General features: G+C 47.6%; 1 protein-coding gene across 1 annotated transcript; it reads right to left on the bottom strand.

Moving 5' to 3' along the window:
• Positions 1-26,974, bottom strand: LOC132588161 (cytochrome P450 3A21-like). Its single transcript, XM_060260502.1, has 13 exons — positions 26,696-26,974; positions 22,893-22,986; positions 22,479-22,531; positions 20,870-20,969; positions 18,316-18,429; positions 16,759-16,847; positions 14,815-14,963; positions 11,738-11,865; positions 9,992-10,079; positions 7,933-8,093; positions 7,049-7,275; positions 4,359-4,521; positions 1-701 (listed from the first exon to the last, which is right to left on the bottom strand). Exons 1-13 carry the CDS (start codon positions 26,764-26,766, stop codon positions 612-614), a joined length of 1,527 nt encoding a protein of 508 aa, XP_060116485.1. The 5' UTR covers positions 26,767-26,974; the 3' UTR covers positions 1-611.

The raw sequence follows: 26,974 nt of genomic DNA, 5'->3' as shown, positions 1-26,974 counted from the left end.
TTTTATTTATTGGTGCATTTATTTAAAATATTTACAGACGTACATCTTTCTCCTGACCCTTTAAGGTTGACGAAAGTGTTCGTAAAAGAACCCTCCCCACCCCCCATTTCAACTCAGCCCTATGTAATAAGTGCTGCACATGCATTGTCTTCCTTGGAACGGAATGAGCAAAATCAATCTCTCCCAATTCTCCCCCAAACCTGGCATGCTAACATTCATACAGAGTAAAAAAAAGAATGTACATAATATCACATGCACACACACCGACAACATGGTTTGAAAAAGAAAACTGAGATGTTCATATAATTCCATGGCAATTTCCCTGCAAATTATCCCCATAAAATGGTCATGCCAGAAGTACAAACAGGAAGCGATGTGCAAGCAGCAGATCAGGTGGTGCAGTGGCTGAGATAATATTCCCTCCATGGTACTGTACAGGCCAGATGTTGGAGTGGAAGTCTAGGGCCCCTCTGCCTGGATTGAGCTCAAGAGCCTCCCAAATGGCCTGACGCTTTGCATCTGAGGCATACAACGGGACTCTCAAGCCCAGAGCCTAAAATTACTAAATGGTATCATTGCGTTCCTTAAAGAGTTGGTAGATAGAAACTCCACTAGCATGTGGAGCTGGCCCTGGGAACAAATTTCAGGATGATCGGTTTGGTGGGTCTTGCGAATCCTTGCGTACTCAGCTCCAAAGGGATCTAGGACATCAAACAGAAAAAAAAGGATCATACTGAGAAGCCAGACAATCCGTGTTCTGGGTAGGGTTGCCAAGTCCAATTCAAGAAATATTTGGGGACTTTGGGGGTGGAGCCAGGAGACTTTGGGGGTGGAGCCAGGAGACATTAGGGGTTGAGCCAAGATCAAGGCTGTGACAAGCATAATTGAACTCCAAAGGGAGTTCTGGCCATCACATTTAAAGGGACGGCACACCTTTTCAATGCCTTCCTTCCATAGGAAATAATGAAGGATAGGGGCACCTTCTTTTGGGGCTCATAGAATTGGATCCCCTGGTCCAATCTTTTTGAAATTTGGGCGGTATTTTGGGGAGAGGCACTAGATGCTATACTGAAAATTTGGTGTCTCTACCCCCAAAAACAGCCCTCCAGAGCCCCAGATACCCGCAGATCAATTCTCCATGATTTTCTATGGGAATAAATCTCCCTAGGGAATAACAGAGTTCCCAGTAGACATTTCCTTCCCCTCCCCCCGCTTTCTGACGACCCTGAAGCGGGGGGAGGGCCTCCAAACCGGGGAATCCCCTGCCCCCACCTGGGGATTGGCAACCCTAGTTCTGGGGTCTTTTACGTCATCTGCTGCTTTGCGTGCAGAAGGTCCCAGGTTCAATCCCTGGCATTTCCAGGCAGGAGATGATGCGAAAGATCCTCTGTCTGAGACCCTGGAGAGCTGCTGCCGGTCTGAGAAGACAATACTGACTTGGGTGGACCAAGGGTCTGATTCAGTGTAAGGAAACATCATGTGTACTGTCTAATCCTTCTAACTGGAGATACTGGGGGTTAAACCTGGCATCTTCTGCACAAAAAGCAGGTGTTCTGCCGCTGGGTTATGCACTTTCCCTTATCTGAGGAGCCTGCAACCTCTGTTCATTCAGGATAGTTGCTGGATACAGAAGCAAGAGGATAGAAGGGAAGAGGGGGAAAGACTCATTATAGACTTCCAGTCCCCTATCTTTATTTAAGGTCTGTGGCTAGAAGAAATGGGCCCTCCTCGTGATCGAGATCTAACTCATGAGTAAAGCCCTCCTGGAGAGTAAAAGACCTACTCCTCTGACAAGCAAAGGAGGGATAATGCAGAAGAAGCTTGGTGGTTCTCCCTCACCAGAGATGGAGCAAAACCCCAAGAGAAGACATAACAGGATAGAAGCAGGGCTTTTTTGGTAGGAAAAAGCCCAGCAGGGACTCATTTGCATATTAGGCCACACCCCCGCCATCACTATCAGTTCACATAGGGCTTTTTTGTAGAAAAGGCCCAGTATGGATACATTTGCATATTAAGCCACACCCTCTGATGCCAAACCAGCCGGAGCTGTGTTCCTGCTCAAAAAAAGCCTTGGATAGAAGTAACTTTTTGGCTGAGGTGTTATGGCTTGTCCCCCTTTCCTAACACAATCAGGTTAAGGTGGGGGGACCAAAGCAGTGGTCTCAGGCAATTAAGTCTGCATAACGACTCCCCTCCCAAGGCAGATGTCTGTCCCGGTATTCATCATAAGGTGCATGTAACTGGTTCATCGAACCCAAATTGAGCAACACCTTAGAACAGGGGTGTCAAACATGCGACCCGAGGGCTGAATCAGGCCCCCAGAGGGCTCTTATCACAGGCCCCCCAGCAACTGGCTGTCTTCTGCTTCATTCTCCCTCTCGCTTGCTTCCTTCTGCATCACAGCTTGCTTTGCAAGGCTTGATCAATCGCATAGGAACCACAGAGCAAAATCACTATTTTCTCTACTGACTGAGGCTCCTTCCTTGGGGAGGAATGTGGGGAGGGAGAGCTTGCTTTGCCAGGGTCTCTCAACCGCACAAGCCAAGTTACTGAGCCAAGCCTCCCTTCTACTGGCTGAGGCTCCTCCCCCTCCTGGTCCCCTGGGAAGGAAGAAAAGAGTCAGAGCTTCCTTTGCTTAGTTCCCAGGATCCCATGGGAGAAATGCAAAGAAAGCACCTTTAAGACCAACGAATGCTAATGTTTTAAGCATGTTTTATTTTAAGTGGTTTTTATAAAAAAAAAATCTTTAATTGTGTTTGTCTGTGCCCTTTATAAAGTTTATATCTTTGCTACCTAATCTTAAATAGATACAAACATGGCCCAGCCCGACAAGGTCGCATTGATGTCAGATCTGGCCCTCATAACAAATGAGTTTTTCTGCTTGGGGGTAAGCATGTAAGGCTCATTCTGTATTAGGGTTGCCAAGTCCAATTTAAGAAATATCTGGGGACTTTGGGGGTGGAGCCAGGAGACTTTGGGGGTGGAGCCAGGAGACATTAGGGGTGGAGCCAAGATCAAGGCTGTGACAAGCATAATTGAACTCCAAAGGGAGTTCTGGCCATCACATTTAAAAGGACGGCACACCTTTTCAATGCCTTCCTTCCATAGGAAATAATGAAGGATAAGAGCACCTTCTTTTGGGGCTCACAGAATTGTACCCCCTGGTCCAATCTTTTTGAAACTTGGGGGGTATTTTGGGGAGAGGCACTAGATGCTGTACTGAAAATTTGGTGCCTCTACCTCAAAAAACAGCCCCCCCCCAGAGCCTCAGATACCCGCGGATCAATTCTCCATTATTTTCTATGGGAATAAATCTCCCTAGGGAATAACAGAGTTCCCAGCAGACATTTCCCTCCCCTCCCCCCGCTTTCTGACGACCCTGAAGCGGGGGGAGGGCCTCCAAACCGGGGGATCCCCTGCCCCCACCTGGGGATTGGCAACCCTATTCTGTATGTAGCCATCCCCCATCAGAAGGAATCAAGAAGGACTAGCGTGTGATTGCAACAGTTTGTCTCAGGCGGAGGGTGATGTTTGAACACTGGGCCCGCTGGTTGTATTTTTCAGGATACTCAGCGTCACGCATGTTCATATAATGTGGCATCCTCTCTAGTGCAGGGGTGTCAAAACTAATTTGTTATGAAGGCCGAATCTGACATAAATTAGACCTTGTTGGGCTGGACCATGTCGGCTTGGGCCGAGCCATGTCGGGCCGGGTCATGTATGTACCTATTTAAGATTAGGTAGCAGAGATATACATTTTATAAAGAACACAGATATATATTTTTAAAAACTTAAAAACATGCTTAAAACATTAGCACTCACTGGTCTTAAAGATGCTTTCTTTGTATCTCTCCCTTGAGATCCAGGGAGCTAGGCAAAGGAAGTTCTGGCTCTTTCTCTCCCTTCCCCAGTGGACTGGGGGGGAGCCTCAGCCAATAGAAGGAAGAGAGGCTTGGTTCAGTAGCTCTGCTGTGCAACTGAGAGAGCCTGGCAAAGGAAACTATTCCTCCCCCCTCTTCCTCCTCAAGTGAGGAGCCTCAGCCAGTGGAGAAAATAGAGACTCTGCTCTGTAGCTCCTGTGTGATTGAGCAAGCCTTGCAAAGCACGCTGTGATGCAGAAGGAAGTAAGAGAGAGGGAGAAGGAAGCAGACGACAGCCAGTTGCTCAGGGGACTGATAGGAGCCCTCTGGGGGCCTGATTGCATTTAACCCCTGCTGTAGGGGTTAAATTCGCCACACACTATCTTCAGCAGGAGACGTTCATTGCCCGCCACGTCTCTGCCGCAGCAGAAAAGCGTGACTTAATTCCGACGGGCTGTCCTGTGTGTAGATAAGCACAAATTGATCCAGGTCCCTCACCTGTGTTTCCTTGCAGGGCTTGAGGGTGACATGCTGCAGGAGACCGACGATAACCGTCTTCATTACAAGGAGAGCAAACCTCATTCCGATGCAATTTCTGGGACCGGCTCCAAAAGGCAAGTACACGTAGGGGTCTATTTGGTCTTTCACCTCCTTGCTGAACCTGTTTCCGGACAAAGGAGCAGGAGGAGAAGGTTTTGTTATGTGAAATGGCTGGTTGGCCTGATAATAATAGAAGGTACAAATTCACTATCAAATCCCACAGATCTGTATATCAGGCGTGAGTTCTCTATGCCCCGTTTTACCAGAACAGCCAGTCAAAGAAAAAATGACCGGCATTTTAGGGCCCTGCAAGAGCTTTCATAGTTCCGCAGGGCCTGCAAAATGGTGCTCTTCTGCCAGGCGTTTTTGAATTAAAATCTACAACAGCAGAAAAAACAGATTTTAAACCACTCGGCCCAATAAGAAACGGACACTGTTTGGCCCATCTTGAACACTCTACCATGGCCTGGGACCTTTCTCGGAATAGGACATCTAGCAGTCTTAACATTGACTGAATTGGTAGCTCCCCGCCATTACGAATACATCCATATATTCTACTGTTAGATCATAACAGCACCTGACTTAGTTTTATGATATTGTTTGATATGCTTTTATTTATGACGTCCTTTATATTTTTATGTTATGGTTTATTGATACTTATTCATAATTATAGGAGCTCCGTGGCACAGAGTGGTGAAGCTGCCGTACTGCACTCCTAAGCTCTGCTCACGACCTGAGTTTGATCCTGGCAGAAGCTGGGTTCAGGTAGCTGGCTCCAGGTCAACTCAGCCTTCCATCCTTTCGAGGTCGGTAAAATGACTCCCCAGCTTGCTGGGGGGGAAGTGTAGATGACTGGGGAAGGCAAGGGCAAACCACCCCGTAAAAAAGTCTGCCGTGAAAACATTGTGAAAGCACCGTCACCCCAGAGTGGGAAATGACTGGTGTTTGCACCTTTACCTTTTTAAAAATCAATACTGGTTTTTATGACCTTTCAATGTGATCCACCCTAAGCCTGCTTCGGCAGGGAGGGTGGGATATAAGTCAAATGAAGTATGAATGAATGAATGAATGAATGAATGAATGAATGAAATTTTGAGCCAGTCTTTGAGCCAGGTCTATCACAGGTTGGGATATGTACACATGCAGTGGGTTGACATACAAGATGGCAGAATATCAGCTCACTGAGGTAACATCAGGCTAGAAAAACCATAAAAGGGGAGGGCATAATCCCCAACTGCAGGCACAGCATGGTCACAATTCAAAGCGAGAGCCCAGATGCCTGAGAACTGGTTTTGAAATGTGGGATGCTTTGAAAATGAACCAGTCTTCTTTGATTCTCGGGTCTTCCCTACTTCATAGGATTGTTGTGATGGCACAACGAAGAACAGAAGAGCGCCGGGTGTCTCTGAGCACCCTTTGTGGGGGGGAAGCAGGGCAAAAACCAGGCAGATACTCTGCGGTTGCTCCTCCTGGCTCATTTTATTGATGGGAATGAAGGTGGTGTCCCCCAAAGTGATGCTAAAGGTGGCATCCCCCAAAGTTAGGGTTGCCAAGTCTAATTCAAGAAATATCTGGGGACTTAGGGGGTGGATCCAGGACACTTTGCGGGTGGAGCCAGGAGCAAAGTCATGACAAGAACAATTGAACTCCAAAGGGTTCCCTGGCCATCACATTTAAAGGGACTGCACACCTTTTAAATACCTTCATTCTGTTGGAAATAATCAAGGATAGGGGCACCTTCTTTGGGAGCTCATAGAATTGGACCCCCTGGTCCAATCATTGGTAGATGTTTTGAAGAGAGGTACCCGCTGCTATGCTGAAAATTTGGTGCCTCTCCCTAAAAAAACAGCCCCCCCCCCAAAGCCCCAGATACTCACAGATCAATTCCCCATTATACTTTATGGGAATCAGTCTCCATGGGGAATAATAGAGTGCCCAGCAGACATTTCTGAGCTTACAGGGTTCTTAGTAAGCTCCAGGAGGATTGGCGACATCAGGGGTGTGTGGCCTAATATGCAAAGGAGTTCCTGCTACAAAAAAAGCCCTAGTTCTGAACGTTCCTGCATGGAGAAAGAGGTGCTTCTGAAGACCTACGCCGTGCAATTTCTTTTTTTAATTAGGGAGATAAAGATAGCATCCTCTGGTTTGTCTACCTTATCTTTGTACGGTCTCTACATGCCTTCTTTTAGGGGTGGAAAGGATTTTGCTTTATCGTGTTAATAAAACTTTCGTTTGCGTATGTAAATCCAACTCTTCTGCCAACACAAAATGAAAAGCCAAATCTGAGGTGACCCCCTCCCATCCCTTGCAAAACATTCACTTTGGGAGACTGAAATTGCAATGAGATGTTTATAGATACACACCCTGTTCAATCCCATCATTACATGGCTTAATTTTCGCAGAGATTGATTTATATGCAAACTAAATAAGCTACCGTATAGGGCCTTTGAATCGGTGCGGCCTCTGAATACGAAAATATTACTCTGCACAAAAAGAAAAGCAGCCCCATGGCGCAGAGTCTAAAACCACAGTCCAAAACCCCCATATGCTCACGCACCAGGTACATGGACTGGTACAGAACATGGCCTATTAGACATCCAGCAGTGGGCTGTAGAAATAAATAGAACGCTATTAACCCCATTATTTACCTTTCAGGTCTAAATTCTTTGGGTTCGGGCCAATGTTCTGGATTAAGATGCAAGACATATGGCGGAATCATCACCACGGTCCCCTTTGGAATGGTGACGCCGTTTATCTCCACGTCTTTCTTGCACTCCCTTTCGATCCGCCCGCCGAGCGCATACAACCGGAGGATTTCGCTCATTGCCATGTCGAGGTATTCCATTTGCAGGATGGCGTCATAGGTAAGAGGAGCCTTTGGGAAAGAACGTTATGAAAAAGTTTGCCACTAAATATGAAGAAGGAAAGTAGGTGAAGGTATCTCTTCCTGTGACACATCCGGGATCCCCAACCAGGGACTCCAGCAGAAGGGCTGAGGTGTTTTTCTTTCTGTGCCATTGGGCCAGATGGCCTATTTTGTGCTGCACAGCAGCGCCATCACTCATTGCAGTTGCCAAATCAGTGGAAATAAGATGCAGTAAAGGTGCGGAATTGGAGGTGAGGGAGTGGGAACACATCTGGTTCTAAAACACAACTGGCTTCTCAGGGTCAAATTAGACAAGACAGAGATTGTGGATATCCCTGTGTCCTTTGAAGAGCAACATCAGCTGCTCTGTACAAGAAGTGTACAGCTGCTCTGTACAAGAAGACGACCCAGTTCAAACAAAAATCTGCAAAGTCGTACGGGTGAATTCTTTTGTCTCAACCAGGATCAATTTAAACTGGGTCTACAAGCATGGTGAGCAGAGAGAGACTCTGCAGTTGCTCTTTGGAGAAGGAAACGCACTCTGTGCATGCACAGAAGTTCCTTTATTACACAGTGCCACTTCACATCTGTTTTCTTTTTGACCCTGACACTCCAGTGGTGTGGTCAAAAGAGATCCACCGATCCTCGTATCCAGCCCGAAGGTACCTTATTGGGCAGAGCCGAGTCGATCTCTTCCTGCAGCTTCTGCTGGACGTCAGGGTGGATGGCTAATTCGTAAGCCAGGAAACCAAGGATGTTGCTGGTAGCCTCGTATCCCGCAAATATAAAGATAATAGCTTGTGCCAGAATCTCAGGGTCTGTCAAAGCTGTCGGAGGAAAGGTAGAGGAAGGTGAAGGCCAGAACTGAAAGCAAGCAGAGTGCATTACCGTTGTGGATCCAAAGATGGGCTTTACCTCCTTTCGTGTGACAGGGCAAGGCAAGAGGGTAGAACTGGACTCCCGTTCCTGGGATCATTTGTTAATAGTCTCAGAATGCCATCAAAGGAGTCCTCCAAGGTTGCTATGTTTGCTGACCAGTTTGTTATCCCCAGGGCTTTTTTTGTAGCAGGAACTCCTTTTCATATTAGGCCACACACCCCTGATGTAGCCAATCCTCACAGTAGGCCCTGTACTAAGAGCCTGGTAAGCCCTTGGAGGATTGGCTACATCAGGGGTGTGTGGCCTAATATGCAAAGGAGTTCCTGCTACAAAAAAAAGCCCTAGTTATCTTGTTTTCCTTATTGTACTCACAAACCCAGCTTGGGATACCTGTGGAGTTGTTCCCATGGAATAACTCAGGATGTGGGGTTTTTTGTATGCATAGTTTGGATTTGTCCGCTCTGATGGGCAGCAGTCAGGGGGGGGGGGTTTGAGCAGGAACGAACAGGAACACAGTTCCGGCTAGCTTGACATCAGGGGTGTGTGGTCTAATATGCAAATGAGTTCCTGCTGGGCTTCTCCAACAAAAAAGCCCTGTGTGAAACAATGGTGATGTCAGGGGGTGTGGCCTAATACACAAATGAGTTCCTGCTGGGCTTTTTCTATAAGAAAAGCCCTGCTTGCAGCTCTCCAAGGTCTCAGACAGAGAGCGTTCTTTGCCAAGAGCTGCTAAGTGAGACCCTTGAACTGAAGACTGAACATGTGGCTTTCTGCGTGCAAAGCTTTTATCTGGCTTTTAAATATATATATATGTATGTATGTATGTATATATAGTCAGTTGCTGGGCTTTTAAAAAATCCCTTTTATGGCAGGTAGAAAATGGCTTCTGGGGGGGGGGGGTGCTGAGGCAAGCAAAACAGTACCAATGTGGATGGGACCTATACAAATGTTCACCTTCCCATCCAGATGGCATGCACTATGACCTTTCCAAAAAGATCATACCAAACTAGGACTGATTCCACACTAACCTTGCTCTGCACCAGGCTTCCGGTTTCTCACCAGAGCAAGCTAGCGATTTCACACTAGCTGCTCCGTGTGTAGGGAAAACCTGCGATTGTGTAGGGAAAACCTGCGATTGTGTAGGGAAAACCTGCGATTTGTGTAGGGAAAACCTGCGATTGTGTAGGGAAAACCTGCGATTTGTGTAGGGAAAACCTGCGATTGTGTAGGGAAAACCTGCGATTTGTGTAGGGAAAACCTGCGATTTGTGTAGGGAAAACCTGCGATTGTATAGGGAAAACCTGCGATTTGTGTAGGGAAAACCTGCGATTTGTGTAGGGAAAACCTGCGATTTGTGTAGGGAAAACCTGCGATTGTGTAGGGAAAACCTGCGATTGTGTAGGGAAAACCTGCGATTTGTGTAGGGAAAACCTGCGATTTCCCGCGCCACAGTGTAAACCTGTTTTATCGGGTTTACACTGCGGCACGGCAAATGGCGGCGCAGAGCAACTGGTGCAAAATCGCTAGCTTGCTCCAAAGAGAAGTGGAAGCCTGGCGTGGAGCAAGGTTAGTGTGGAATCAGCCTAGCTTTGGAAGAGACTGCAACCGAGAAAGGGGAGCGCCAGAAATTATGGGACAACATATGGATGTTTTCATCAAAAAAAACCCAAACCACTCCAGTTTGGACACAAAACTGGAATAAACTCTCCATGTGGACACAGGTGGATTCCTAGCTAGATATACTCTGGCAACAAAAGTAGATTAGAGGATTTCAGACCTCACTCATTCCCATTCATTGGAATATTTGCAAGTATTATAAATCTGAAAATAAACAAATAAGTATTACCTTTATTGGAGGCAGCTACCCCATTGCTCCCATTTGCATTGCTTGTTTTTTGGGAGTCTATCATCAGTTGTAAGAAATCCACTCTGGTCTGGGAATAGAAATAGCAATGAAATCAGCAATGAGTTTAGGATGTCCTGCCACACAAAGAAGAGATAGGGAGGACCCCAAAGAATACTTGCTCAGTACTTCCTGTTAATTGCTGCGAAATCTACTTCTGGGAAAGGCGCATAGCTAAAGAGACCACCAAATTTCATCTTTATGTCTGGCTACAAATGTGCAGCTCTAAACCTGGGAGAACGGTGTCAAGCGGTAAGAGGTGTGGGGAGGGGGACGCATCAACCATGATCTAGGAAGCTCCAGTCTCGTGGGTACAGGTTGATATAGCATGACGATGAGGTGGCACTACACGATCCCAGGAGGCCCCTGTGCATGTGCAGAGTGGCTAATGATTGACAGTCTGCCTTTATGTGAAATGCACACAGTTCTGTGGAGATGTCCCATGCAAGCAGATCCATTTTTGCCATTCTGTCTATGCTCTTACTGTTTGGGGAAGGGGGCTGTTACACCTCTGTTGTTGTTTTTAAGTCATGTTTTCCTGCAAACCTAGAATTCCCCTAAAAATTCTAGCTATGGACTGGCCCTCTTGTCCAGATTTTCTATCTGTTCAGGGGCCAGCTGTTTCTTACATACTTCATTTGTCCTCTGATTCCCTCATGCGGTGGGAGCCAAAGTGGCTTGCGTCGTTCTCCTCTTTCTCTTCACACCAACCCTGTGAGGTAGGTTAGGCTGAGTGTGCGTGGCTGGCCCAAGGTCACCCAGCAAGCCTCCTTAGCAGAGTGGAGATCTGAGCTAGAGTCTCTCAGATCCTTGTCTGACTCTAACCACTACACTGCGTTGCAATGCCTGGCTGTTAAATGTAACTATTAACAGATTCCCAGCTTTAGGGTTTGAGTTCCTGCCAGCCTCCTCTTTCGTCCTGCCAGTCCCTTTTCAACTTGCAGAATCTCCAGCCCTGAGAAATATGGTGGATGCAGAGCAAAACCCTTGGCTGATAACATTGTAGGGCGGATTGGAGGTGTTCCAAATCGGGCCGGCTTAAAAACCGCCGTCCCGAAGTCTCCGCATGCTCCCCCGCAAGCTGTCCCCATGCCGACCACGGGGCGACACTGGCTGGATCGGATGGCTGTCATGCACCATTCCCATCACTCGGTTTGGGGTTTTCCCCCATACGTTTTAGTGGCCATGCGCATGCATGCGCACATGCGCTAATGTATGTGCACATGTGCTCTGAACGTTTTTTTGTAAAAAAAAAAAAATCCAGATGCAGATTGGGGCAGACTGGGGCAGATTGGCAGTTTCACACTGCCAACGCGCCTTGTTGTTCCCTTCTGCTTCCAGATGTTGAGGAGGTGACTGGCGCGGGGCTCAAAAATTTGCTACCACTTCAAAAGTGGTAGCTTTCTGAGCCGCTTTCAGGACGCCAGAAGACGAGGTGAATACAGGATGAGGGCGGGCAGCAGGTGTTTGTGTTCGGAAGGATTTTTCTAGTCGATTTCTGAGGCGTCTCTGAGCCAGCCCAAAGTGCCAGTCTGTTAGCAGCCCTTGAGATTTAGCCAAGTTTGTGTCACTTCGCACTGTCAGTACTGTGCTTAGTTCTCCATTCGAACAGTTGGACTCAATAGTGGAGTTATCTCAAGAGAAGGCAGTGGAAGTGGGGAGGAAGAGACTGTGCTTTCTTGCGCGTACCTTTTCACTCCCTTTCTCCCGATTCTCCCGGATTTTGGCAACCGATTTTGCAAAGAACTTTGTGGCATCCCGGGGGAAAATGCTCATGCCCATCTTCTTCAACAGAGGAGTTAAGAACGGGAATACATCTAGGGGAGAGGGGGGGAAAGCAACATTGTAAGAAGGGCACGGTATCCACCATAGCTGTGTTTGCACCCTGTTAGCAAAAAGTGGGAAGGAAAACAGATCAAAAGAACATTAAATAGGCGCAACTGAGGCCTCTCATTCTACTGGGACTGGATTCAGATTGCATAGGTTGCAGTCTTTGGCTCAAGTGTCAACTCTCTGAATGTCAGAGCTGTGGACTGGCATACTAGGGACCAGGCCCAGACAATCTGGGGTCCCCCAGATGTTCTAGCCTTCAGCTACAAGATTCCTCCTTCCGCCACCGAGCCCCCAGCCATTTATAAATGTGGCTGCATCGCCGATATCTCTTGGCTTCTGTTTTCCATGCGTAAAATGGGTATCCAACAGTACCTGCTTCAGGGCAGATCAATGCAATGCAAAAGCGGCTGTTTGTGGGTGTAACTGCACTGTTTCGCCTCAAGGGAAATTGTCATGTGACGAAGGTGTTAAGATTTCTCTGTTAGGTTCTCATTAACTCTCCTCACAGAGCTATGTTTTGCTGGGCATAAGGAAGGGCTGGTAAACTAGATCCAAGCAGGTTTATAGACTCATATAGATACGCCCTTGGTAGCGTAAGGGCAAAGGTGAATTGTGAAATGTATTTATCTATAGATATGCTAGAATCCTGTCCAAGGTTTGTTTGCTCTTAGACGCCCTTGGGAGATCTGGACAGTGCTTCACAGAAAGGTGGTTTCACTAAGCATGGTTTTCATACCTTCCTTTCTGAATCTATGTACCTCTTGCTCCCCAAATCTCTGTGCCCAGCAGTGTTCTCTTTAAACTGAGTTGGCGCGAGCTAGCTCACAGATTTTTACCCTCCAGCTCACAGATTTTTGCCTTAGCTCAGGAAGGATGACCCCAGAGCACAATAATTTATGCAGGAGCTCACGACAGTAATGCCAGCAGCTCACAAAGTAGAATTTTTGCTCACAAGACTCTGCAGCTTAGAGGGAACACTGGTGTCCAGTCTTTGATGAGAAAAACACCGGGGGAAAAGAATTTTCCGAATTTGCAGCCTAAAATCCCTGAAACCTGCCCTGTCCTGGATAGCCCAGGCAAGCCTGATTGCATCAGATCTCGGAAGGTTGGGACAAGCATGATTGGACTCCAAAGGGAGTTCTGGTGATCACATTTAAAGGGACCGCGCTCCTTTTCAGCACCTTCCTTCTATTGGAAATAATGGAGGACGAGGGCACCTACTTTGGGGGCTCATAGAACTGAACTCCCTGACCCAATCTTCTTGAGACTTAGAGGGTGCTTTGAAGAGAAGCACCAGACATTGGGCTGAAAATCTGGTGCCTCTGCCTCATAAAACAGTCCCTCCAGAGCCCCAGAGACCCACAGATTGATTCTCCATTATACCCTTTGGGGACCAGTCTCCTCAGGATATAGTGGAGAGCCCAGCAAATATTTAAACATCTCCCCCCCCCCCGCTTTCTGATGACCCTGAAGCGGGGGGAGGGCCACCTGGGGATTGGGAACCCAAACCAGGACAGCAATTGTGGAAGGGAATGAAGGGGTTAAAATAATAAGGGGTTAAAATAATAAGAGCCAGTTTGGTGTAGTGGTTAAGTGTGTGGACTCTTATCTGGGAGAACCGGGTTTGATTCCCCACTCCTCCACTTGCAGCTGCTGGAATGGCCTTGGGTCAGCCATAGCTCTGGCAGAAGTTGTCCTTGAAAGGGCAGCTGCTGTGAGAGTCCTCTCAGCCCCACCCACCACACAGGGTGTCTGTTGTGGGGGAGGAAGGTAAAGGAGATTGTGAGCCGCTCTGAGACTCTTCGGAGTGGAGGGCGGGATATAAATCCAATATCTTCTAAGTATGAGACTGAGACTGATTCCTCAGTCACTGTTACTCCACCCCCCCCCCCCCCGCCCCGGGCTTCTGCTTTCGTCAATCGATTCCCCAGCAGTTGCTGCATGGCTGGATTTTGACCCACGGCTCCCTCCAATTTCCCTTGCCTCTGCTCGGTTGCTAAAAATGACGAATAGAGGCGATTTGCCATTGCCTGCCTCTGCAGACCAACTCTGGACTCCCTGGGTGGTCTCCCATCCAAGTACTAATCAGGGCCCGCTCTGCGCTGCTGTTGAGGTCTGGTGGGATCGGGCTAGCCGGACCAGGGCTTTAAATAGAGAATAGGAAACAGCATATCATTTAGCTTTCCTGAAGTTCCTGTTACATGGCAGATTCCAGTTTGGTGTAGTGGTGAAGTGTGCGGACTCTTATCTGGGAGAACCGGGTTTGATTCCCCACTCCTCCACTTGCACCTGCTGCAATGGCCTTGGGTCAGCCATAGCTCTGGCAGAGGTGGTCCTTGAAAGAGCAGCTGCTGTGAGAGCCCTCTCCAGCCCCACCCACCTCACAGGGTGTCTGTTGTGGGGGAGGAAGGTTAAGGAGATTGTGAGCCGCTCTGAGACTCTTCAGAGTGGAGGGCGGGATATAAATCCAATATCTTCATCCACCTCACAGGGTGTCTGTTGTGGGGGAGGAAGGTCAAGGAGATTGTGAGCCGCTCTGAGACTCTTCAGAGTGGAGGGCGGGATATAAATCCAATATCTTCATCTACCTCACAGGGTGTCTGTTGTGGGGGAGGAAGGTCAAGGAGATTGTGAGCCGCTCTGAGACTCTTTGGAGTGGAGGGCAGGATATAAATCCAATGTCTTCATCTACCTCACAGGGTGTCTGTTGTGGGGGAGGAAGGTAAAGGAGATTGTGAGCCGCTCTGAGACTCTTCGGAGTGGAGGGTGGGATATAAATCCAATATCTTCTTCTTCTTCTTCAGACTGGGTAAGTATACTGGTTGTCAGATTTTTTTTTTCCCAGCAAAGGATTCAAAAAATCCTGTCAGTAAGGAAAGCTCAGTCACTATAGATCACAAATACAGATTTCAGGGGTCGCCAAGGCAACTTACACAACAAAATGAAGAGCGGGGAAGCGAAATCAAACTTCACCAGTTTCTGCGCCTCCTTGACAAAGGGGTCGTCGGGGTTGTTCATGGAGTCGGTGGTCACGCCAAAGGAGGTGCTGGTGATAACGTCCATGCCGTATGCTCCAAAGTGGCTGAACGGAGGTGGGGAACAGGAGAGGAGGAGAGAAGATTCCAGAACAGGTCAATTTGGGTTTTTTTTCCCCATCAATGGTGGCTTATTCTAAGGAAGCTGCCTTTTTTAGGCAAGCCCCATCTTGTGGAGCTAGCGGGCTCTTCAAACTCTGGCCCTCAAGCTGAGGCAGATGGTGTAGGCTGGGTTTTTTTGTTTGTTTTTTGAGGTAGAGGCACCACATTTTCAGCATGGCATGTGGTTCCTCTTCTCAAAAACCCCCAAAGTTTCAAAAATATTGGACCAGGGAATCCAAGTCTATGAGCCCCAAAAGAAGGTGTCCCCATCCTCCATTATTTCCAGTGGAAGGAAGGCATTTAAAAGGTGAGCAGTCCCGATCAATGTGATGGCCAGAACTCCCTTTGGAGTTCAACTGTGCTTGTCACAGCTATGCACCTGGCTCCTCCCCCAAAGTCTCCTAGCTGCACCCCTCCTCCCAAAGACCCTAGATATGTCCTAAATCGGACCTGGGAAGCCTACTGCTGAGGCAGCCCCAGGTTTAAGGGCTCTCGTTTGCCAGTGTTGCTGAAAGAATTATATATACTAGCCAGTTCTGGTGCTGATTGCCCCGAAGGCTCAGCCTGACCTCAGTAGGACAGAAAAGCCATTTCCCATTAAGAAGAAAAGGGGGGAAAGTTTCTTTTAATCTGCAGGGTTTTCTTCCAGTCGTGTCTGCTGCAGTCAGACAGAGGCCTCAGTGACTCAGTCATCATTTTATTTCGGGAGGCTATTTGCTTGTTTGTTATATTTATAGCCTGCCCTCTCCTATAAGGCTCAGGGCAACTAACAACAGTTAAAATATATAATGTTAAAATAGGATACAAAGAAATCATTAAAATTCCATTCACACACGTACAATGACACAGTTACAATCCTAAAATCCAAGATGGTGTCTAGGGTTGCCAAGTCCAATTCAAGAAATATCTGGGGACTTTGGGGGTGGAGCCAGGAGACTTTGGGGGTGGAGCCAGGAGACATTAGGGGTGGAGCCAAGATCAGGGCTGTGACAAGCATAATTGAACTCCAAAGGGAGTTCTGGCCATCACATTTAAAGGGACGGCACACCTTTTCAATTCCTTCTTTCCATAGGAAATAACGAAGGATAGGGGCACCTTCTTTTGGGGCTCATAGAATTGGACCCCCCGGTCCAATCTTTTTGAAACTTGGCGGGTATTTTGGGGAGAGCCACTAGATGCTATACTGAAAATCTGGTGCCTCTATCCAAAAAACAGCCCCCCCCCCAGAGCCCCAGATACTCGCAGATCAATTCTCCATGATTTTCTATGGGAATAAATCTCCATAGGGAATAATAGAGTTCCCAGCAGACATTTCCCTCCCCTCCCCCCGCTTTCTGATGACCCTGAAGTGGGGGGAGGGTCTCCAAACCGGGGGATCCCCTGCCCCCACCTGGGGATTGGCAACCCTAATGGTGTCAGTATTATTGGTTCATATTTAACGCTATATACATTAGTGTTAAATACTGTTTGGCGCTCTGTATTTATACTGGGACGGCTTGGATATTAAAGGCCACTTTGAACAGTTCTGTTTTACAGGCCCTGCGGAATTGTGGCAAGTCCCGCAGGGCCCTGATGTTTCCCACCAGCTTCACTCACAGTCCTCCTAAATTTTGCTTTTCCTGCCCAGTTCTCCAGGTGGAGCCATCCACCACCTGGAGGGCTACACCTGCCCAAGGCATCCTCCAGCTCCCTCCGATGATGAATGAGACACTTGACTTGCGGTACCAGGCTGTTACTCACTCTTTAATGTCCAGCGGTTCTTCCCTCTCCACTTTGGCTTGAATATTCTTCATGAGGCTTTTTACATGGTGCACAATGATGGGAAACATCTGAGTTTGGGTTGGGGAAAGAAAGAGAAATCGCAAAAGAAAGAAAGCAAATATATTCATTTGTATGCTTCTGAACTCCCAGTGTCTCGTGAAGCTGTGACGCAGTGTAAAAATACAGGAAAAGACACAACGGTGTGACAAAACAAACTCATTTAAAACTATTTTTTAAAGATATAAACTGTGATTATGGCAGAAACAACACATTTTGCCAGGGTAATAGAAGGCAGAAAAAATTGTAATGCTAATGAAAACTGGCATTTGTTTATCGAGCTCCGGTGCAACAAAGCAGAAGCCACCAACTGATGTTAAATAGCTTTTTAATTTATTCCAATTTATGTTTCTCGTAAGCGTGCTAAGGCACAGCGATCTGTATCGATTACATTTTGAAGATGAGAACTTCAAAGTACGGGGGTGGGATGGCAAAACCAGCTTGCAGAATAAAAATAATGGGGAAAAAATCCAGAGGGACCACAGTGAACCAACAAGCTTGGAACTCTAGTCAAGTGACTTGTTACATTGTGCACGGGACTCTCGTAGATGTTTTTGTGCTTTCAGAACCCCCTTGGGGCTTTTGTTCAAATGTGTATTTGCTGTATATTTACTAGGACAAAAGGATATAAATGTGACTATATGTGGAATACAGGATTTGACATAGTGCAATAGAAAGAGACTTCATTAAGTTACGTTGCGCAGAGTAAAAATAGCAGCAGAGTTTGAACTCTGTTTTAAAGAGTTGCGTGTTTTGATCCCTCTAGGGATTAAAGAACAGTACTGGTGTTTCCTTGTGCTGCTCCTTCTAGATCCGAGGGGGCCATCCAGAAAAGACCCTGCATCGGTGCTGAGACATGGGCAGTCAGGGGGCTGGAGGTGGCTATTCTAGTGAGGTAACCTTAGAAAACTACATCAGCCAAAATAACAAAGAGAAGGGTTTTTTTTGGCATTTTAAAGACTAGCAGATTTATTGTGGCATAAACCTTCAAGAGCCGGAGCTCACTCTCTGTCAAATGCACAAAGTGCTGCAGATGTGGGGAAATATGGAACACTCAAAGATCAAGCAAAAAGCTACCCCAAAAACTCTGTCCCTTGAAAAGATAGTTTGCTTCAAAAAAAAGATGGAAACAAAGCAAACAGACAAACAGCTGAATGGCAGAGATTCCACTTTCCAGGGGTGGAATTCTAGCAGGAGCTCCTTTGTATATTAGGCCACACACCCATGATGTAGCCAATCCTCCAATAGCTTACAAAGCCTTTTTTTGTAAGCTCTTGGAGGATTGGCTACATCAGGTGGCGTGGCCTAATATTCAAAGGAGCTTCTGCTAGAATCCCACCACCGCCAGTGCTTTCTGCATGTCTTCATGAAATACTACTCCTTAATATGCTCAATACATAAGCTACTCCTTGGGAAACGAGTTTTCGTGTGTCAGACTGGCACAGTGAGTTTTATCGCAAGATGTCATTCAGTTCTTACCTCTTTTAGCTTCCCGCTGGTGAAGGTCGGCGAGAGCACGGTTCGAATCCTCTTCCATTGCTCATCTTTTGCTACTGAAACAGCAGTTTCCAGTTCAGCTGTTGGACCAAATTCCTGATTGGGAGACCAAAGAGAGAGACCATTTCTATTATTGCATAGGCAAAGATTTCTCCCTAGAGTCGGTGAGAATACGGCAAGGATTCCAGAGCAAAGAGTAGTCCCCAGGGATTACTTTTCCTTGAATCAGTGCTGTGGCATCTTCCTGTCTTTTCTCAGGGTGGATTGTCCCTGTTTTCCCAAGTGTCATGTTTTTCAAACATTCTATTGTCATAGAATAACTGCACCCACCCTGACTCTGCGGTTAAGAGCGTATTCGGGGAGGGGACACTACTCAGGGATGGAGTATCCGCTTCACATGCGGAAGGTCCCAAGTTCAATCCCCAGCGTCTCCAGATAAGAGGGTTGGGGCAGTAGCTTGTGGAAGAGTGCTGGATTAAACCCTGTGGAGACGCCTAGGCAGTCCAAATCTCAGGGGGCCCCTTGCAAATTATCTCAGAGTTGGAGCGCCCGCCCTGCGGACTGCAGGCACCTTCTCAAAAGCCCCTTTGACAAAGCTGCAGGGGAGAGGCAGAGAGAGGCAAACTTGGCGATGATGCCAGTGGCAGCCGTACGAGGCAAGTTGGGCAAAGAGCAGCTTAGTTGCTGGCTGCGTGTGCAGGCTGGGAGGGCTGCAAGCAGGGGGAATACCAGGGGGGAAAGCCAGCTCGGGGCCCCTAAAGGCATGGGGGCCCATAGGCTAGTGCCTACTTGAGCTAATTGTTAATCCAGCCCTGTACCACCACCTAAGACCCTGGAGAGCTTCTGCTAATCAGAGGAGACACGTCTGACTTGGAAAAGCGAATGGTCTTAGAAAGCAGCTCTGTGACTGCCACAGATCTCCCCAACCTGCATTGCAGGGAAAAGAGCACAACTCAGCAGCAGAGCACATGGTTTGCATATGGAAAGCCCCAGGCTCAATCTGCAGGAGCAGGTTATGAACTCTGCCTAAATCTCTGGAGAGCTGCTGCCAGTCAGAGTAGACAATACCAGGCTGGATGGGACCATTGGCCCAACTCAGTACCATGCAGCAGAATATTTGGACGTTTGATTCCCCGCTCTGCCACACGCAGCTGCTGGTGTGACCTTGGGTCAGTACAGTTCCCTCAGAGCTGTTCCTCTCAAGAGCAGTTCTCTGAGAGCTCTCTCAGGCCCACCCACCTCACAGGATGTCTGTTGCAGGGAGAGGAAGGGAAAGGAGATTGTTATGTCACCCTGAGACTCTAAGTGAAGGGTGCAGTATAAATCCAATCTTTTCTTCATCATCATCCTGAAGTTTAATTGTTTTAGGCATTTGCAGAATATGCTGAGGTTTATCTCAGGTTTGCTCTTGGCCTGGGTGGAGCAGACCTGGTGGTCCAGTGGGAAACGTGAAGCTCAACTTCTCTTTGTGGCTCCATGGCAGAGAAGGCTGGGCGTGGTTGCTGAGATTTTCTCCCTGGATTGATCGTTATATTGAGACACCCTTGCTAGGCTGTGAAGAAACCCCAGAATTCCTTGGAACATGGTTTGAAAAGCTCTCTCTTTTAATGTCTGTCTATCTATCTATCTATCTATCTATCTATCTATCTATCTATCTATCTATCTATCTATCTATCTATCTATCTATCTATCTGTCTGTCTGTCTGTCTGTCTGTCTGTCTGTCTGTCTGTCTGTCTGTCTGTCTGTCTGTCTGTCTGTCTGTCTGTCTGTCTGTCTGTCTGTCTGTCTATCTATCTATCTATCTAATCTATCATATGTCTATTTATCATCACCCAAGGACTCTGTTTTCTGGGGGGGGGGGGGGAAGAGTTGCCAGTGTGGTGTAGTACTTACAGTATAGGTCAGGGGTGGCCAAACTGTGGCTTGGGAACCACATGTGGCTCTTTCATACATATTGTGTGGCTTCTGAAGCCCCCACCCCATCAGCCAGCTTGGAGAAGGCATTTCTCTCTTTAAATGCATTTAAAGTTAAAGTTACTTTCTTTCCACCAATCCCTCCCTCCCCTCCATCTATTTTCCTTCCTTCCTTCCTTCCTTCCTTCCTTCCTTCCTTCCTTCCTTCCTTCCTTCCTTCCTTCCTTCCTTCCTTCCTTCCTTCCTTCCTTCTTTCCTACCTACCTACCTACCTACCTACCTACCTTTGAAGTTCATGTCTCGCGGCTCTCAAAAATCTGGTGTTCGTTCTTGCTGCTCTCAAACATCTGACATTTAGTCTATGTGGCTCTTACATTAAGCATGTTTGGCCACCCCTGGTATAAGTCTAGCTTGAAGAGAACTGAGTTCAAACCCCCGTGGCCATGAAGCTGACATAGGTGTGTTTGGGCCAGTCTCTTTCAATCTGTCCTACCTCCCAGGGTGATTGTGAGGGACCAGTGGAGGAGGGAGGAAGCGATACCCTGAGCTCCTCAGACAAAGGGTGAAAGAAAAAGGCTCTAAGCAAACACCTAATGATTTTATACCCTTTGAAGAACTTACCCGGCGGTTTGTGAAGGTGGAATAGCACTCTTTCACCAATACTGCTTTAATGATGGCCGGATCCACTACACCCAACACAGGCTTTCGACCGTCATAAAACCTAGGGCAAAACATTCCAATGATAAAATTGGGCCATCCAGCAATGGCTGCCAAGTGGAAAATCATGGGCTCTGTGGAAATTCCTGCCTGAAGTTTTCTCTGGTGGTTTTAGGCTCTTGTCTTTATTGTGCTTTGGTAGAAAGCTTGTCTCTCTTGGAAAAGCATGGGATGGGTTTAATTGGATCGGCTGGCTGGTTTTACCCTAAGATGTGTGATGACTCTCACATGGGCACCGTCTTCCCGTTGGAGAGCCAGTTTGGTGTAGAGGTTAAGTATGTGGACTCTTATCTGGAAGAACCGGGTTTGATTCCTCACTCCTCCACTTGCGCCTGCTAGCATGGCCTTGGGTCAGCCATAGCTCTGGCAGAGGTTGTCCTTAAAAGGGCAGCTGCTGTGAGAGCCCTCTCCAGCCCCACCCACCTCACAGGGTGTCTGTTGTGGGGGAGGAAGGTAAAGGAGATTGTGAGCCGCTCTGAGACTCTTCAGAGTGGAGGGCGGGATATAAATCCAATATCCTCATCTACCTCACAGGGTGTCTGTTGTGGGGGGGAGGAAGGTAAAGGAGATTGTGAGCCGCTCTGAGACTTTTCAGAATGGAGGGCGGGATATAAATCCAATATCATCTTCTTCTTCCCTGGTTGTTGTGATTGGCATTGCAGGTGTTACAACTGGGGCTCCCTGAGGTGACCCAGGAAAAGAACGTGCAAAAATCTGCTCTGGGCTTTTTAAAAGAAACCACAAAAATTCTCTTTCATAGGAAATTGTCCTGCGCTGTTTAGCTGATAGCTTCATTTCTGGTATGCTTCATTATGACGTGCGCTTCCTGATTCATGTTCTGTTTATGGAATGTGCTGGCTGTGGGGGGTGTTGGAGCTTGGAATAAGTTGTCATTACTCCAAAGTAGCCGTCATTCAAGGCAAATCTGGTGACTCCTTGTTTAAGAAGTCCTGGGTGAGGGAATTCACCCCTAGCTAACTCTACAATGGATACGGTAGGGTGATGGGAGAGGGGAGCTGTAAATGAATTAAGATACTTTAAAAAAAAAATAGAGGAGTTCCTTACAGCCAAAATACCCTTGAAGGATAAAGCTACAGCTCTCCTAATTAAAATTGCCACCGAGCGACATCACTCATGAGGAATTACGATCACCATAGGATCACTGCCAGAAGAAAGAAAGTTATGATCCCGCCTATACTGAAACTTTGAGTAGCGCCATGAAACGTATCTTAATTGTTATGTCATTGTTTTAAATTGTAACCTTAACTTGTTTTTAAATTGACTGTTAGCCGCCCTGAGTCCACTTGCGGAGAGGGCGGGATAAAAAACCAAAGCAATAAATAATAAATATATGATACCTAAATATAATAAATAATAAATAAACTAAAGTAGTAAATAAATAAATAAAAATTTGCCCCTGCCGATTAACAGCCTAGAGTTCTAGCCAATCAATGGACCAACCAACCCATTGCAACTTACAACATTTTGGGGGGGTGGGGAATTGCATACTCACCCCCAGATTTTTCCATATTTCTCATAACAAGCTTGATCAAACTTCATTAGACCCTGCAAAGGACATTTTACTGTTCAGTTGAAAATGCAGCGTGCTGTTTTAAATAGACGCAAACAGGATTCATCTCCAACATTTCAGGGGTTTTAACTTCCTTTTCAGGGTCTCCAAGGAAAGGGGTAATATCCAGAACACAACCAACGAGGGAGATGTATGTGCAGCTTTGAGATCTTTTGCTGTCCCCTGCACCCCTATCTCACGAGGCTCCGCCTCTGAGCTGCCTGTCACCACCCAGCTCTGCCCTCCCTCTGCTGACCCAGCAGGTGGCATCCCCTATTGAGCGTTGCTAGGCTCCACCCCTACACTTCCAGGCCCCACCCCCTTGTTCTAAGGCCTTCCGTCAAGGTCTGCGCTTACATGGCGATAGTGCAGTGCTGTGCCAAAGAAAGGGAGAGGTCTCGGCCCAGGGATGCCGAGCTTCTTGAAGACTCCGTAAGGCCAGATGCCGTACCTGTAAAACAAATGGGAAGCTCTGACGATCTGCTGTGAGTCGGAGTGGACAATACTGACCTTTATGACCCATTGGTTGGATTCAGGATAAGGCAGCTGAATGAGTGCAAGTTTGAAGATCCCTGATTCAGACAACAAAATCTGAGCCCTGGAGGTACCTTTAAAATCAACAAGGTTTAAAGCTGAGTATGAGCTTTTGTGTGCATGCACTTTTTCAGATGAGAGCTGATACCCAGAATAAAACTCTGTTGGTCTTAAAGGTGCCGCCGGACTCAGACTTTGTTCTGTTGCTTCAGACCAACACGGCTGCCCACCTGAACCTGATTTGTACATTCAGTCATCGCCAGTAGCCAAGCGGTGTGTCTGCATGTGTGAATCAGCCTCTGAGAGACATCTCAGAGACAGGGTCAGAGTTCCAACTTGGACATGGTGCTGAATGATGACGAGAGGAAAATAACACCCAAGAACATAAGAGAACATAAGAGAAGCCATGTTGGATCAGGCCAATGGCCCATCCAGTCCAATACTCTGTGTCACATAAGAACATAAGAGAAGCCCTGTTGGATCAACCCAATGGCCCATCCAGTCCAACACTCTGTGTCACATAAGAACATAAGAGAAGCCCTGTTGGATCAACCCAATGGCCCATCCAGTCCAACACTCTGTGTCACATAAGAACATAAGAGAAGCCCTGTTGGATCAACCCAATGGCCCATCCAGTCGAACACTCTGTGTCACATAAGAACATAAGAGAAGCCCTGTTGGGTCAGGCCAATGGCCCCTCCAGTCCAACACTCTGAGTCACATAAGAACATAAGAGAAGCCCTGTTGGGTCAGGCCAATGGCCCCTCCAGTCCAACACTCTGGCCATTTTCCCACAGAGCTTACCGCGGAGTGACGTCCCTCTTCACCGCGCAGCGTCTGCGCGGATTTCCCACCAACTGCTCCGCATAACCAGGAAGAGCTGCGGCTTTTGCGTCGCTAACGTAAACTGGTTTTTAGCGGTTTACATCTGCGACACAAAAGGTCCGGCACTTCCTGGTTCCGCGGAGCAGTTGGTGGGAAATCCACGCAAACGCTGCGCAGTGAAGAGGGACGTCGCTCCGCGGTAAGCTCTGTGGGAAAACGGCCTCTGTGTCATACTGTGGCCAAAAAAAACCAGGCGCCCTCAGCAGGTCCATCAGTGGGACTAGAAGCCCTCCCACTGTACCCCCCCACCCCCGAAGCACCAAGAATACAGAGCATCATTGCCCCAGATACATTGTGGCTAATAGCCACTGATGGACCTCTGCTTCATATGTTTATTTACTTGGGGAGAAAGGAAGTACATCCCAAGTGACTGGAGGAGGAGAGAAAGAGGTTAGTCTTTAGGAGTGCTATGACTTCACCTAAGGGCAGTTCCATTCCCAGCCCATCCTATGAGGTGAAGCTGCAATCCGTTCTGGGGGAAAGAACTCTGTCTTGAGGACTATTGCAGGGGAGTTGACATTCTTCTTCAGCAGTGGAGGGATTCTTGACTCTTTAACCTTCCTCTGTGGTTTGCAGCTGTGATCTAGGCTGTGGGGGGGGGGGGGTGGACAAGGTAGAAACGGAGATGCCAGTTCTGAGAGCATCACCCATTTGCATGTGGGCCGTTGTATTGCTGCAGTGGAAGGCAAAACCAGACTTCTGGTTGCAGCTGATAATTTTTTTTAAAAAAAGCCGTGTTCCATTTAAAACGAAATTAGCTTAGCTGTTCAAAACGCTGACACTCTACCCCTTAATAAATAGAACACAGTGCAAGGATGAAAGATCTTTCAAAACTTTCCCCCGGAGGCTCTGAGTCGTTAATGCTAACTTGGGAATTAAGCATTTACTCAGGGAGGGGGGGAATGTTCAATACCCCCCACACACACACCTCTGCCCACCCAAAAAGCTGCTTTGTAAGAGTGTTTAATATGAGTCGAAGTTGATAAAACCCGGACGCCTGCTGCTTCGGCAGAAATCTTCAGAGAGAGAGAGAGATAACCCCAAGGTAAAAGCAATCTTTTCATAAAGGAATAGGTGCTCCTGTAGAAACGGTGCTTTAAAGGCTTCAGGAGAAACATTTTTTAAAACGGGGTGGGTGGGGAATAGAAATGTCTCTCTAGGTTCATTCCCAGCTCCAGGCAAGAAGAAAGAGACAGGCTGGGGAGGAGGGAACGGAGAGAAATAAAAATGCTTCTTCCAGGTGTTTATTGCTGAGAAATCAAAGCAGAACTGGAAGTTATGCTCCAAACGGTGTTTTCATTAAGGAAGCTCTTCGTTTTGGGTTCAAAGGCTCTTTCCCGCACACAACCCCTCTTTTCTCTCAACTTGAGGGTGCACCAAGAGAGCTCTGGAGTTGGAGAGAATCACTCCTGGTTACAGGATGAGGCCGGCTGCAAAAATCCCTGTCATTTTTGTTGCAAGGTTACCTGAAGGAATTGCTATCTTTGCTGTAAGGCGGAGGGTTAGGACACCTGTTTTGGATGCATAAGGTGCCCATTTCCATCCCTGGCCATCTCCAGCTTCAACAAAATGACAACAGGTAAACACAGTCCAGGGGCGTGACACAGAGTCAGGCAATGGCAAGCCACTTCTGTCAGTCTCTCGCCTTGAAAACCCTCCATAAGTCAGCTGGGACTTGATTGCACTTTCCAACACCACCAGAGGCCATCGGCAATGTGAAAGATCTCAGCCTGGGACTCTGGAGAGCCGCTTCCAGCCAGAGTAGACAATTCTGACCTACACAGTCCAGTGGCCTGACTCCGTATGTGACCGTTTCATATGCCGGGTTAAATCACCGGCATCTCCCGTTGAAAGTAACCATCTTTACTAGGTAAAGTTGAAGGAAATTTTCCAGGGTGGTGGTGTTGGAGTACCACCTTTCAGTACAGAGCACAACAGAAAAGTGGGGAGTTGTGAGGCCCAGGAGGCAAGAGGAAGAACAGGGTGAACTGGGAGAGGAGGCTCAGTGGCAAATTTAACCGGCCTTTGGCACCTTCGCAAAATAGAGCATGCTGTCCAATAACGCTTACGTGAAAACTAGTCAACTTGTCCTGCTTCGGCTGATGCCAAATTTTTGTGTTTTGAGCTGGGGAGGGAGAAAATAGCATGGGGGTACTTTGCAAGTGGATCCTGAAAAGCAGACTATGAGCGCTTTCGCACTTACCTTAAGCCAGAGCGACGTCCCTCTTCACCGCGCAGCGTCTGCACGGCTTTTGCACTAATTGCAACGCGGCACCTGGAAGAGCCGCAAAGTCCCGCGGCTTTTGCGTCGCAAATGTAAACTGGTTTTTGGCGGTTTACATTTGCGACGCAAAAGCCGCGGGACTTTGCGGCTCTTCCAGGTGCTGCGGAGCAATTAGTGCGAAAACCGTGCAGACGCTGCGCGGTGAAGAGGGACGTCGCTCCGGCTTAAGGTAAGTGCGAAAACGCTCTAAGTTTAGAGGTGGCTCCCGACTTTAAGAAGTCTGAGAACTGCTTTAACGGCATGCTTAAATTGGGCCCTTGTGTGGGACTCCGGAGAGCCACTTCCGGGCAGCACGGACAGACGAATCGTCAATCTGATCCAGTATAACAGGTTTTCTCCCTGTTCCCCTTGTTCCGCTCCCCCCCCCCCAAAGATAACAAATAAGAGACAGACACTGAACTCTCTTGGGGAAGAATGCAAAAGAGCATGAACAATATGTCAGGGAGACTTTACTTACAGCATCAGTAGGCAGGTGAATGCAGCTAGAAACACCCAGGTCTCGACGGAGATATCTGAAAGGAGCCACATCGTCGCTGTGTCTCAGGCTTCCCTCCCTCTCTGTCTTTACCTATAAGCTTTGAAAAGGCTAGCGCTCTGGGGAGGTGAGGTCGAGAAGGCTTGTTGCTTCTGTGACCAGCTTTGCCTCAGATAACTTGGGGAATGAAGGAGTTGGCCATTTATATTTTGTGAAAGGGGTGGAACCACCGCCACCAAAGAGAAAGAAATAAGCCAGCCC

The sequence above is a fragment of the Heteronotia binoei genome, chromosome 20, assembly GCF_032191835.1.
Source record: "Heteronotia binoei isolate CCM8104 ecotype False Entrance Well chromosome 20, APGP_CSIRO_Hbin_v1, whole genome shotgun sequence".
Lineage (NCBI taxonomy): Eukaryota > Metazoa > Chordata > Lepidosauria > Squamata > Gekkonidae > Heteronotia > Heteronotia binoei.
This window is presented reverse-complemented; position numbering and strand designations above follow the sequence as displayed.

What these genes read in the sequence shown, in the direction of transcription:
- LOC132588161 (XM_060260502.1), bottom strand. Translation starts at nt 26,766, where the DNA reads ATGTGGCTCCTTTCAGATATCTCCGTCGAGACCTGGGTGTTTCTAGCT. An exon ending in CCCGCTCTTCATTTTGTTGT is followed by an intron (nt 11,866 to 14,814) that starts GTAAGTTGCCTT and finishes CCTCTCCCCTAG; the next exon opens with ATGTATTCCCGTTCTTAACT. An exon ending in AAAGAATTTAGACCTGAAAG is followed by an intron (nt 4,522 to 7,048) that starts GTAAATAATGGG and finishes GTCCGGAAACAG; the next exon opens with GTTCAGCAAGGAGGTGAAAG.